Source organism: Eupeodes corollae, chromosome 1 (assembly GCF_945859685.1).
Source record: "Eupeodes corollae chromosome 1, idEupCoro1.1, whole genome shotgun sequence".
In the NCBI taxonomy this organism is placed as follows: Eukaryota; Metazoa; Arthropoda; class Insecta; order Diptera; family Syrphidae; genus Eupeodes; species Eupeodes corollae.
The window spans coordinates 117,494,551-117,509,745 of NC_079147.1; the positions used below are offsets into that span (position 1 = coordinate 117,494,551).

Sequence of the window (15,195 nt, forward strand, 5' to 3'; positions counted from 1 at the left end):
TAAAATTAGTAGCGCAACAGTCCGTTGAGAACTAGAACATGAACATGTAATGTATGCGAGTAATGTTGTCAGGGATAGAGAAAACCTACAGTTTAGAGCAGAGTCCGAACGGCGAATTTAAGAAAGCACTTTTCGTGACTAGAATTACTCTTGGAGGATTTATCAATTCCTCTTAAAAAGAGGCAGTATCCGTGCTCAGTCAGGGATTGAATTCAAAACCTCTGGCATGACAATCGTACACACTAATAATGGCTTTTTGCAAAATTGCATTTAAAGAAAAGGGTGTTGATGGGAAGGCTGAAGCTAAAGCAAACCGTAATATTGACAAACACAATCAACAAATATGAGAGATGATTTCATGAATTAATTATTTTTTTCTAGAATTTCCCGTCCTTAATGTTAAACTTACAGGATTGCATAAACAGCTGATGCGTGTTGTATCTTAATTTTGTTTTTTTTTATTCTAATACTTTCAGTGCAGTTATAGATGTGTACATAACCGTCTTCAGTACCAAGCCACATAGTTGATTGATTGCTATCAATTTCATCGGAATAGGATACCTAAAATATGAAGTTAATCCCCGTAAAACATAAATTAAAATTGTATGTTTAATACAAAATTTTACACTTACATTTTTGTGCAAGTGTACAGGAATTTTAAATCGAATTATTGCATTTGATGCAGCAACTGGTCTACCTATCCCTTCTCCTTCTAAATATTTTTCTTGCTCAGATTCATCACTAGAACTATTGAAATCTAATTTTAAATCAGTGATTGCATTCATAGTAGATGTTTCCTTTTGTTTTTCAGAGTTTTTAAGTGAGCTGGTCTCTTTGTCTTCACTAGAACATATATCCTCGTTTGATGAAGTAGAAAAGTTGTTTGTTTTACTGCAAGAACTTAATATAGTAGCGCAAGAACTTAAACAAGAAGTCTAAATCTTACCTATCGTTTATCGCAGGAGCCGATGTCAAGCATAAAATTCTTGCGTTACAAACTCCATTACAGCTGGTAACATTAGGTTCCGGGAGTAGGCTCATAATACAAACTTGTCCAACATATCCATCACTGTTACATACCCAGACTTCTTTTGGTTCACTTAAAGTTGGTTCTGCACATGTAAACTGTAAACCAGCCCTTGTCTTAACGATAGGAATTGAGGTAACAAATTCCGGAACGGGATGCTGTTCTGAAGTTAAGGCTAGTTTTTGCTTAGCTTCATTGAATGCCTCTTCCCATTGAAACCGTTTTTCTGCATTGGTAAACATTATTTCTAAATGCTCTCTTCCATTTCTAAATTGAAAAACAAAATGTGATCAAAATTTAATATGTATTATTGCATGTACGATTCATTGTTCGCTGAAGATCATAACATTAAAAAAAAGAACAAATTCACTACGATAAGTTCTTTTCAAATCTTGTATGCATTATAAAGGTTTCACCTACCTATTTGAACACTACAGTCTTGTTTAATAAAATAAAATCAATTAAAAACTTAAGTGTGTACAATTTTTACATTTCTCGACGTTTTAAGATCCCTATACTCTGCTCAATTTCAATATGCAGTACAGGCCTTGTTGACGTCAAGCAGCAGTTAATATTTAATAATATTCAATTGATTATTTAAACCAGATTATTTAAAATTACATTGCATACCTTTCGGCGTTACGATTAAACGTAACGTAAATTAAGTTCTTTATTTTAACAATAATGAAGTTGAGAATAAAATCTCTATTTAAGAATCTCCCCTCTATGTTAACTAAGTTTATAGTTTTCACCACCAAGCTAGTTGGTTTGACTAAGGCACATTCGTGTCTTAAAAATAATTGTAAATCACTTCGATTGTAACATTATTAGAGACAAGACGTAAAAATAAGAATTAAACACTAAAGGTATACAAAAAAAACTGTTCTCTTTTTTTTTTTTCTTTTCTTTTCAATTGCATTGTGGTACTGCAAGAAATGTTAAAACAATTTTCAGCTAAAACCTATTTGAGCCCTGGGATTTAGATTAAGAAGAATCCCCCCAACAGGCCTTATGGCACAGCCTTTTCAAACACACTGGTGCCTGTTTGCATGACACTCAAATTAAAAAATTGACACTGCAATAAAATCTTAACCCTTCAGATATATTTAACTTGTTTTTCTAATATTGCATAAGCCATATTTTAAATAAAAAAAAACCTGTATATTTCTGTTAAAAAAATCTCAAAATCTCTTATTGAACTCCTAAATAGTATCTAGATGTCGTTCGTTATATCAGAATTGATGTTTTAAGATTCTGAACAGTAATAATATTTATTTTCAATACATCAAACATATAAAAATTAGTATAATTTGATAACGATAAAATAAACTAAGTATTTAAAAACAAAGTATCAAATCTCAACTGTCAACACCCCCACTAGATTTTTATACAACAGTTGTTATGTTTTGTAGCAGGGAGTCCTTTGGTTATAACATCAGCAGGCATCTCTCCAGTTTTTAAATATTCTACTTTTAATTTATTATCTTCTATAAGGTCTCGAATGAAATAATGCCTTATATCGATGTGCTTAGAAAGTGCATGATAGACGTTGTTTTTAGATATGTTTATTGCACTCTTGTTATCGCATTGCAATATAAGTTCTTGATTCCAATTAATTAGTTCTCGCAATAAAGATTGAAGCCAAAGTGCTTCTTGAGATGTTGAGGCTAAGGCCATATACTCAGCCTCTGTTGTGGAGAGATCGAAGGTTGTTTCTTTGCATTCCACGAAATAGGTCCTCCTTGGTATTTAAAGAGATAACCTGTAGTTGATTTTCTGCCATGTGAGTCACTAGCTCAGTCAACATCCGAAAATCCTTTTAAACATCCTTTAATGTCTCGAGCGTATTCTAGCTTGTAATTTATTGTTCCTTTTATATAACGGAAAAGTCGTTTAACCGCTATTGAAGGATTATTATTAAATCTTGATAAGGCACCCACTGCAAAGGATACATCTGGGCGACTTACTTGTGCTGCATATAAAATGCTTCCAATAGCTTCTTGATATGGAACGGTTTTCATGTAATCAGTTTCGTGTTTGCTTTGTTGATGTTTTTCTTTTATAAGCTTTTAGTTAGTATCTAAGGGTGTGGATACCGGATTACAATTCTCCATGTTGAATCGCTTGAGAATATTCTTTAAGTATGACCGTTGGTCTATCCATAACTTTCCCTTTTCTCGATCGCGAGTTATTTGCATACCAAAGACAAATTTTGCTTCTCCACAATCTTTCATCTCGAATGACTTAGTAAAATTTTCTTTGATAATTCTTTTTTCATCTTTATAATTTTTAAAAATCAGTATGTCTTCTACGTAAATAGCGACGAAAGTTTTATCTGTGCTGTTTGTCTTGTAATAAATACACGGATCGGTTTTTGATTGTTTAAGTCAAATTTTCTTTAAAGTTTCATCCAATTTCTTTTTCCAAACTCTGCTAGCTTGTTTGAGACCGTACAGTGATTTTTTGAGTTTACATACTTTATTTTGAACATTATCAAAACCTTCAGGGAGATTCGTGTAAATTTCTTCGTTAAGTTCACTTTGCAGGAAAGCAGTCACAACATCCATTTGATCGATATCCAAATCATATCGTACAGCCAAACTTATGGACGTGTACCTTACTACAGGAGAAAATATTTCTTGATAATCGATCCCTTGACCAATTGAGTTCAACGGCAGGCGTGACATTTTACCGTTCATACATGTGATGCAATTGATTTTTGAATTATCGCCATCAATATTCTGCACCACTTTCGGAATCATAGCTTGTGTGGTTTCAATACTTGGATGTCTAACACGCTTGTGCCAAAGTTCAAAGTGTGAAGCTACTTTTTTTGTAACATATGCACTTTGGTTGTGTGGTCTGTTGAGTCGGAACATATTGTTCACCAAGCTTGCACCAACATTACCCCTTTGGTCTTTCACTTAACATCTATTCTTGGAAAAAATCATTAAAAACCTTTTCTAAACAATTTTCAAGACAGATAAAAGATTAATGCACAAGTCAGGAACGCGAAAGACTTCTAAAAATTCAACCTCACTTTCTTTGAATTTTCAATAGATACCTTCATATCATATTTTGAATTATTTGCAACAATTACCTAAGAGTTAAGATTTTCCATCTTACTTGAAAAGCATGCACTATTTGAGTACATAAGAGCTGACGCTCCCGAGTCGAAATACCATTCTTCTTTGTCGAGAGCCATCGCATTCTTCTTTTTTTGATGGTTCTCTTTCTTTTTTTTTGACATTTAGCAGCAATGTGGCCGAATTCGTTGCAGTTGTTATTCCCAAAGTTTTTCTTGTTATTGCCTACAAAAGCAGTATCTTGACTTGCATCCAAATTAACGTCTTGAAGAAGTTTGGATTTAATACTGTCTCCTGTAATAAGAATCCCAGAGCTTTGGATTCCAATTATCATTGGCTTGTATTCTTCGTGAAGACCAGCTAAAAGCATTGATCCTATCCATTCTTCATCTAGGTTAAGACCAACAGACCTGAGCTTGTAGGATGTATTTAAAACATCGTTAACGTACGCATCTTCGGTAGAGAAATCTCTCAATTTTGTAGAACAAAACTTTTGGATGAGCCCAACTCTCCTCACAAGACCAGAATCTTGAAAAATTTTCTGAAGAGAATCCCCAATCTCGTTTAAGAGCTTCGTTGCATCCTTCTCCGTCTCACTACCATCAGAAACAGCCTTCCAAAGTCCTTTCATTTGGAAATAAGCTTCAACGGAAAATTTCACGTCTTCGAAGTTTTCGCTCGTCTTCACAAATTTAAATGGAATTGATTAGGATATTATAGGACTGTTTTGTTTTAAATTAAATTGTTACGTATACAACTTTTCAATTTGAGTTAAAAAATATTTTTTTTTAGAATGATGCCTCATTTTCCAGAAATCGAATGTTGAAAATGTTTTTTTCAATTCCAAAATAATCAATAACATTTTTGATTATTAAGTATATTACAAAGACAGTACAAAAGCTTGTGAAGGAAAATAATATTAAAATCGGTGCATATTATTCTTGAGAAAAATTATAAACAAAATAACGGTTCTAGGGGGCACCCTTTTGAATAAATACAAACATATTTTTTTCACGGGAAAAAGCCAAGTTAAGAAACTTTTTGTCAACCTTAAAAAAAAGGGTTCAATTGATTTTTAAATCTGATAAGCTATTGTACAATATTATCTCCTTTATTCAGGTTATTTCACTTTGGACTTTTGTAAATTGGTTGTGTATCGCTGTTTAATCCGCCATTTGAAATGATTATTGTTGTAACTGCTGGAGCGTTTTATATTTTGTATTACTTAAAATACAGCACAATATATAATACCCGTGTTTGATGGCCGAACAAACTAGGAGTAATCAATGATCATACTTGTGTATCCCATCGATAATTAAAGTCACATTCGAGATAACGATAAAATGCTTACTGTGCAAATGAATGGTAATGAAAAGTAATTTGCTTTACTTTTAAGAACTGTCAACCAAGCGTATGGTGTGGTTTGATGAGTAATGAATCAAATGAAGATGTTAACTCACCGCCCACCTGTTCTTAAAAAATAGTCAATTATCTTCATCAATTGGCTTATAGATTAGAATATGGATCGAAGCATTGATATGGTTTTGGCCAATTCGACTGTTTTTTCATTTTCGTCAATGTCACAATGCCCAGAGAGCCGTCGAAGGGTATTACCGACTTTACCGACATGACATCAGCAAGGTGAAGCCGGGTTTGGAATAAGTAGAAGAATTCTTTCCCCTGATGAACAGCAAAAAATGATATTACCTTTTTAATAATTGTATGCGTTGCAGAAAAATAGGTTTTAATATGTATGTATACGGTTAGTGAAAATAGAATTTTTTTACGAAAAATAAAAACCTTAAATTAAGAGAAAAAAAAACTTTAAACTAATTTTATTCAAAACATAAAAATCTAACTGACAGTTTTTAAGTAGAAACTAAAACTGCTACTACAAGTTGGTAAATTTAACCTTACAAAGCAGTGTTGGTGAAATTTTTTAGAAAAACAAATGACATTGTTTTTGTATAAATTTAATTTAAATTTAAATTTTAGTTTGGAATATACTGTGCTAAGTAAGTAAAAGAAGTAAAATGATACTTACGGTGAATTGATCGTTATTTCCAACGCATTAAGACGGGTTGCATTTAATTCACGTTCAAATAACAGATTTTGTATTTCTAAATGTATATTTCGTATGGCTTCTTCCAACATTTGATGTGGATATTTGATTGTTGAAGCAATTTCAGAAATTTTTTGAAGTTTATTACAATCATCTGGTAAATTTTCCAAGTTATCACTCTCTTTTCGAAATTCATCCTCTTTTGCTGTAAAACAAAACACATTCAATAATTAATTTACATATATGTACACGTTTTCGTATGGAACTTACATTAAAAATTAAAACAGATCCATCAAATGTTCAAAAGAATAAAATATAATACAAACTGTAAATGATAAGAGGTTATGAGAGAATATCTTGATGACTATTTGCTTAAACCGTTTAAGACATTAATTATTTACAAACATATGTAATCGATATAGTAAATGAATCTTATCATTTGAAAAAAGACCTTGAGCAACATCCGGATGTTGTCCAAGTTTACGACGTTTAATAGTTATTTTAAACCTAAATGACAATTGAGCACCTCAAAAGGGAGGCAAGTCCAAATTTAACATTTTATGGAAAATCAAAATATTTACAAAATTATTTATTTCACGAATGTTTTAAAATGATATGCATTTTTAATAAACAAATGTAATGTCGTCTTGTAAATTTGTAAAGTTTGGATCTGCTGTATGCCTCAATGAAATTTTTTTATTTTACCAATTTTTGAGGGTAAGGGCCGAATATCTTTTATATCAAAATATTTGACAACAAATGTAGGTAATTTATATATTATGTATAAAGAAAGTTTGTGGTTGGGGTTTTAGTAATTTTTTAATTTAAATTTAAAATGCATTATTAAAATGTTATTAAATAAACACATTTTTAATTCGCTTTCTGAAATTGATATCGAAATTAGAAAGTCTCTGTTCCAAAATTGGTCAAACGGTGTTTTAGACCGATTCGTAAAAGCAAAGATGGCTGATAATGTTGGTCTAGTAAAATTTTGTTGCTGTTCAGTGAATAACATGAGCAAAACAATTAACTTAGATAGCAGAGTTGTAAAGCACTGCAGTTGATAAAGTCACAATTGATTAACTTAAACATTGAATACAAATTAATACTGTGCATGGGTACCTTAACTGCGAAATAAACAGTAAGTAGTTAATACTAGTATTAGTACTCTGCAGTTATTAAAAGCAGTTAATCGACATAAAGTTGATTGATTGCAGTACTATTTAACTTTTTTAGTCTTTTCAGTCACTCGAAAGCCTTCAGTACTTGCCTTGTTTTGGTTATATTCAGTTAGTATTTAAACTTATTTTTAGTAATTTAACTGAAATTCTTGAGACTTTTACTCATAAAAATGCAGGATGTTATATTTGGCATGTACCAAATTGGGAATGGCATCGTGGCATGCAGCATATTGAGTGTAATATGCTACATCTGCCACTCCCAAGAGTCAGTTCAGCATAAACAAATATTTTTACCTACACTGCTTACATTCATTTTTAATAGATTTTTCACAATTAACAAAAGTTAATACATAAGAGGTTCTCCTAGTTTCGTGAAATTAATTTGGAAGTAATTTTGGTAATGTTTAGACAAAATTTTGAAAGGAATGATAATTTGTTTGTAGTAGGTTGTCAAAACCTACTGCCTCGCCGCCGTCGTTCTCAGAAACTAGAACTGTCTTACGGCACGTTATGGCGTAGTTTGCATTAGGGTCTATACCTACATGCATCCATATAAAGTCCATTCACAACGTCATAGATGCGTCGAATAGTTGCTTGAACAACAGGACTGCGAATTTTTAAACAGAATTAATAAACAGAATTGTCGTATTTGTTAATTAATTAATTGAAGAAAGGCGATTACATCCACAAAAAGTCACTGTTGGGTCCGGACGTGTGATTATTTTCAGAGAAAAGCCATCTATATTTTAAGTCAAATGTTAACAATATGAAAACTCTTTAAAATAATTATAAGAATTTAGTTGCATAGTATATGCACTTTTCAACTGAATATTAAAGATATTCTTAAACAACACTTTTCTTAAAATCTTTTTATAAATAAAACGATTTAGTTTTCAAAAAGATGTAGCCTGAGCAAATGTTAAATGGAATAAAAATGTATGAAAAGTAAATATAATTAGAAATAAGTATTGACTTCAAAAAATTGAAAATTATACGAAAGAGTAAAGAAATGGTTGAGTTGGATTCAATTAATTTTGTAATCAATTTTTTATGTTGTGAGTGTATTCGGGTAAACGGGTCAAAATTGACAGCTATGATGGTCATTAGTAAGTATATAAAATCTTGATATTTGTACTCACATTTTACATTTTCCAAATTGACTAGTAATACTTTGGTTAAAAATTTATATTTTGTAGTATCCAAGGTGACTGCAATATTTGCAGGGCAGTAAGATCTGCAATCAAATACAATATATGATTCAAGTGTCTATCTAAACTTAATTCTTCAGATTCATACATATTGTTGCATACTTACGTATTTGGTTTCCTGACTGATCCACTTCTTCGTTTGAGGCTTGTTATCAGTAAAAAATCATTAAAAAGGAAAAATCCTCTTTCCTTTTTAACGCCCGGAGCAGTTGTCATAGATACCAGGTCAAATATAATGAATTGGCGATCAGGACCATTAAGGTTTGTTACACCTTCAATTATATTTTCTAGCTCACGCAGGGTTGCCTGTCTTTGAAAATTTACTAAAATTTCCTTTTCTTTACAGTTTATATGAACTAGTATATCATGAACAAGTTTCAAAACATCTTGAAGATGTTTTTGATCTGGATGTTCTCCGATTGTATGCTTTATAAGCCTGGTAAATAGCATCTCATAGCTAAAATAAATTTTATTTGCAGATTTTATATACGAAATAAGTTTATATGTTAACAAACTTTGGAAATTTTTGAACTGGTTTAATTAAAAGGTTGTCCAAAGTGAGTTTTCCCTTATGCTCTCTAGCTGTTGTCTCCAAAAACCTGGCAAATGAAGGTCTCGATTGTTTGGCTGTACGGATAGCATTTTTCGCTCTATTACAATTGTTTACAAAAGATGTGTAAACTTCTAATACTTCTGTTTTTGAAAACTAAAATAATTAAAAGGGAATAATATGACGGTTTTGTATTCACAATGTACTTACAATTTCAATGAATGCATCACCTACTTTTTGGTTTGGTACCCAGTTGTCTAGACGTTTTTTCAGTTCTTTTAAAAACCTTTCATGAATTAAGAGTATTTCTGGTACCATGAAAAATATTTCGTCTACCGTTTTAGAATCAATCATGCCAGCATACTCGGGTGATTTAAGAACATTTAAATATTTCAAGACAACCATCTGCAAAGACTCAACGTACGATTGCTCATTTCGATAAATTTCTTCAGCTATGTGGGTGCGGGTATCCTATAAAAAATATAAATGTGAAATATTTTTACGATATGTTGTTTCAATTTTTTTTAGTTTTTAATGGTTCTCATTTTCGTAATGCCTAACTGTAAATAGATTTTAAGCATCAAATATATATCTGAAGCAACGTTACGAGTTTTACACTAATCGGTACACCACATTTTTTGATGAATATGCAATATGCATGCAATAACAAATAAAGAACACGACTTCGTCACACAAACTTGCTCTTGTATTTAATTACTTTGCTTCAAAATATTGCGTATGTATATTTAAAAATGTTACAATATACCTTAAAAATGTTTCTTGAAAATTTAAAAAGCATTTAATTAATCAATAAGACTTTTATATACTATATTGTTTTGTCGAAAATAGTTTGAGCGGGTTTTTTTTAATATTAAGTTTTTATGTATGTATATACAATTTTTTTTTATATTAGCTTAAAAAAATTTACAGTATGCAATGATTTAGAACATATCAATATACATTTGAAAAAAATAATAAACAATTTTCGAATAATGGAGTTTTGAAAAAATGGGAATTATATTTTAAAAATCAAAAAAAAGAATGTCATGTCTTTATCACCAAAAATGAAAAAAATTACGAAATATAAGTTCTTCAGAGAATCTTAAAACCTTAATTTAATATTTTGAACTCAATGGACCTAATGGTTTGGACTGTTGGGGTGAGGATAGACAGATAGACAGACGGAATCGGAGGACAAACTTGGTTCGACTTCTCTACCATGGTAACTCAAATAATCACATATATAATATATATGATTCACAAATAATCATATGTACATATGTATATATGATTATATGTGTTAATATGTTAATTCAATGTTAGTTTAGAATCTAAGACAACACCAAAGTTAGAAAATACATATATGTACGAACTCTACTTAAATAACAAGAATCAGACATTAAATTAAAAACAATTGGAACTTTTTTGCGCGTAAAACTCATGTCAAAATTTAAAACAAGACGATTATTATTGCATCATTCCCTGAATAATATTAAGTCTTCTTGTAGGAAAATAAAGTCAGATGTAGAATTGATTTTTCTGACATTTATATTAGAACAGACGAATTTTGTATGAAAGAAACCAAATCATTTATAAATAAAACAAATAGAATAGGACCAAGATCGCTACCCTGGGGGACACCAGAATCCACAACAAATGAATTTGAACACTCATTACGAAATTCAACACTATAACGTCTAAAATAGTGGTACATGTGTTAGGAAAACTTATACTATTATAATCTACAAAAGCATCTTTGAAGTACATAGTTTGCAAACATTATTCCAATTTTCGTCGGCTCATTATTACTTGATGTCGAATTAGTCATTAAGTTATGATATACCCACATGTTTTCTTTTTACAATTAACGAACTTAAAAAAACTATCAGGATTAGAATTGAGGTTTCGGAAATAATGAAAACCTCGGAGGTATTTAACCATTCATTTTTTTTATCAAATCACTTTTCTTTTAATAGGATTTTTTCCATAATTCTGGAAGACTTCTAAAAATATAATCCATTCGACGGTTTAAATTTTCAGTTATTGGATTTGAGATATCATCAGTCAGCTAAAGATCGAGAACAAAATTTTTTTGAACGAGCATTTTGTGACAGAACCTGAAATGCAAATAGTAAAATGCATGTTCGTTTAGGGGTCACTTTAAAGTCATTCTGCAAGTTTCCGCAGCAAATTTTACTGGTCCCTGGTCTAAGACCTGGTCGACAGTGGAGATTTCTACAAATGTCAGAGGTTTATCCGAAATGGAGACCGAAGACTACATAATTGGAAATCTTTTGAGTGAGAGCGCTTTTCTATGCTTGTTCTCGAAGAAGTAATTGCTTTAATCCAAGAACATTGGATTCTAAAATCTGTATTTTGGATAATAAGGACTTCAAAATACTACTTCTTGTAGGAATCAGTTCAAGTTGAACCCAGACCTTCCCTATTGTAGCGATTCGGATATTACCACTGCAAGATGGGAAACAGCCAAAATAACAGCACATAAGCAGAAGATCAGCGACATTATTGGTATTAGTGCTAGCGCTTATTATACAGTATAGTCAGCACCGATATACACGAAAAGATAAGTCTCTTTTCGATATAAGTATATACAAACTACACACATCTTTAAATACATACTTGTTTTAAAATGTTGTACCTTGATCAGGAACACCATATCGTAGAATGAAATTTTCTACTTCGACTCGTAGGAAATTTCATTCTAAGATATGGTGTTCCTGATCAAGGTACAACATTTTAAAATAAGTATGTATTTAAAGATGCTTCTTTGTTCGGCAATGATATAGCTTCTTTAGCTCCTCTTGAAGAGTACGAATGTATTATGACCCATATTTAGATTTTTCCAATGGTACTTTTAAAACTAGAAATATTTTGTCATTTTTTCGGTGGATGTCAATCAGGAAATTTTCTTCAATGACAGAATTGTTTGAATGATAGCTATAAACGACCTGTTAAAAAAAATCCAACGTTTGTTTTCAATTATGAAAACCAATGATAACTATAACTGGCGCCTAAGTCTACCAACTTATAAGGAAAATATGAATTTAAAATCAAACTCACATTCGAAATGTTGAAAAAATCCCATTCATATCAACATACAAACAAAATACCTTCCCGCCAAAATATTGGAAAGTATAAAGTACATATGTACAGCTTTGTACAAATTATTAGTAGTGCGCTTATTGATTAATTGCTTTATTAAACTATTACGCAGAACTTATTTTCACAAAACTTAATATTTAATGAAACATACGTTTATCCTTGATTATTTCTTAAACTTAACTTAAAAAAAAATGTAAAAAAAAAAAATTCAGTATCTTGTGGTGTAACTTTTCTTATTGATGACAGATCTACACCGACGCTGCATCGAGTCTACCAAACACTCACAACGCTCCTTGGTTAATAAATTTATTATCTGTGCTAATAGTATGGGAGCCCAGGATGGTAAATCGGGATTTACTCGAGCGTCAAAGAGACCTATTCGATTGCTAAGCTTAGATGATAAGAACAAAAAAATGTTATATCATACATACAATTTCATAGGCTATAAGTTTTCGAAAATGTAAAAAAACAGTTGCATGGACATACTCGAGCGCGTCAGATATTAATAGCATCCATGTTCTACGTATTTTTGAAAACATACGTATGTTAATCTGACCGTTTCCATGATGGGGGTGGTCGTACGTAAGGGTTGAAAACGATACAAAAAAAATTACCGAGTGCGTCAGATTTTCAAAGGGGATGTTAAGTGAACCTAAAAGAACGCTCGTATGTAATAATCTGACGATTTGGATGTAACCCAAACTCGCGGCCATTATTAGAACTTGCAAAAAAAATCGCCATTTTGAAATACTCGATCGCGTCAGATTTTGATATATGTATATAGATCATGTATGTATATACCCTAAACGTGTTGTCTCTTAATCTGACGATTATCTGGAGGGATTCGCCTAATCTGACAATGGAAAGATTTTTTTTTCAAATCTTTTAACAAATTGAAGAGCTAATTGAAAATTACAAATACAAATTTTTTAATTAAATTATTTTTTCCTTGCTTGAGTATTTGAGATAAATTAATTTTTCTTAAATCCAGCTTATTTAAATGCAAAAGAAACTTTGCATGCACCCCATCTTGCATCCATATACTGCACCTTGGACCCACTCCAAATCCTATAGTGTGCCCAAGCAGGGGGGTGGGTTGCAGGGGGCAGAATGCCCCCCTACACACCTCGGTGTGGCGTACACCCAAACTCGCACACACCCACACTCACACCTACTATTATTACTATCAAAATAAGACCACTCCAGCAAAAAAAAAAGAATTAAATTAAAATAGTAGTTGTGGTTATTTTCAATTTTCTCAAAAACTAAAAGACATAAAATCATCTAAATTTCAGTTTTTGATCAAAAACAAATAAGAGCAAAAAATTATGAAATAAAAATAATGGTAGATAATCTTGAAGTATTGAAAAATTACACTTTAAACCTTTTTTTTAAATCTTTTTACTCAAATTTTGAGTTTAAAATTAAATTTTTCAAAAATTACGCATAGTTCTGACTTAAATTAAAAACTTTCTATTAAAACAGAATGTTGGCTTTAAAAAAAACCTATAAATCTTAATTGTTAGTATCACCGTTATTTTATAATTATTTTTTTTCCATTTTAAATAATAATTTTTTTAAATTGCCCCTTCCCTCACTTCGGCTAACGGAAATCGTCAGATTATATATTATTTGTGAACGTTGAATTATTACCATCAAAATAAAAAAAAATTAGCCACGCTCGAGAAAGTCAAGATCACGTTTTTTACAAGTTTGAAACCCGCCTACTTCTTATCGTCAATTGAAAATTGTCAGATTAGTGGAATATACACTTTTTAGCATATAACTAACTTACCCTACCTTAATCTTACGCGCTCGAGAATTTCAGATGATCAATTTTTTTTTACTAATCTGATCCCTTATCCTTGACGCCCGGCCACATACACAGGGCTAATACTTGATGGAGGTATTCAATGGGGTACTAGGTACCTCTCTGTATATTAATCTGCCGCGCTGTAGTAAATCCCAAAATCCCTTCTTGGGCTCCCCTACTATAAAGTAGGAAGAATCTTTGGATATAAAACCTATAGTACTATTTCCGTGATTCTTAAGGGACGGCACCTAGTGCTCTAAAGGTCTTTCTGATTGAAAGTAGCAAGAAATTGTTAATTTGTAACTTCACTACATTTAAAAGTGTGTACTGAGTATAATACACTTTCCAATTCAATAAAAAAGTTATAATTGTAGAAACAAGACATTTTTTGTATTATGTAAAAAAAACTTAAAAAATATTAGAATTAATGTAATTTTTATTTTAATTATAAATGTAATATAAAAAGTTCTGATCCAGGTAAAATTATAAAATCCAAAAATGATCTTCTTTGAATTTTCTAATAATTTAAAAAAACCATGACTAAAAGTATTGTGATAACAATAAAAATGTGGAGAAGTTTTAACAATTTCACTAGTATTTACGTTTTACAAACTAAAAAAAACCAACGCCTCAATTAAGAAAAAATTCCACGTAACATCATATCTAAAATCCTCACCACAGCAGCTTAATAAGAAAAACACCGAATTGAATTGGTTTTGGATGTTCATATTCATTGACCTAATGTCAAAATTACAAATACAACAATGTAAACAAATGGGTGTTGGAGGGTGAAACGTACGAAAGATTATCTGCGAGTGTTAAAAATGGAAATCAAAGAATGAAATCAGAACTAAATAGGTACTTCACGCAAGAGCAAAAGCAAGGAAGCAGAAAAACTTCATCCGTTTTCCTTTATCGAGACCATTGCTGTTGGCACAAACAAAAACAAAAACACACGAGAGGGGTAAAAGATTAGAATATCATACAAACAAATTATTTCAGAAAGAGCTTTGTTTTTAATAGTAAAGATCTTTGTTTAATGCTTTAAAAATATAGTTTTTTCAATTCCACAGGTCAATCTTCTCCATAGGCGTGAGACATCTGTATATAATTATTTGTGGTACCCCGTATGTAAATCATTTCCC

General features: G+C 31.2%; 1 protein-coding gene across 5 annotated transcripts in view; it reads right to left on the bottom strand.

Moving 5' to 3' along the window:
• LOC129942799 (rho guanine nucleotide exchange factor 17) overlaps positions 1–15,195 on the bottom strand; it is a 38,871-nt gene that overhangs the window by 6,699 nt on the left and 16,977 nt on the right. For 4 of the 5 annotated variants that reach the window (XM_056051870.1, XM_056051871.1, XM_056051869.1 and 1 more), the window contains 8 exons: positions 9,325–9,585; positions 9,080–9,270; positions 8,671–9,021; positions 8,496–8,590; positions 6,158–6,380; positions 947–1,294; positions 633–891; positions 410–561 (listed from right to left, as the gene is read on the bottom strand). In XM_056051870.1, coding sequence (XP_055907845.1) covers positions 410–561; positions 633–891; positions 947–1,294; positions 6,158–6,380; positions 8,496–8,590; positions 8,671–9,021; positions 9,080–9,270; positions 9,325–9,585 — 1,880 coding nt within the window. The remainder of the gene's footprint in view (positions 1–409; positions 562–632; positions 892–946; positions 1,295–6,157; positions 6,381–8,495; positions 8,591–8,670; positions 9,022–9,079; positions 9,271–9,324; positions 9,586–15,195) is intronic. The other variant, XM_056051872.1, reaches the window with a different exon arrangement.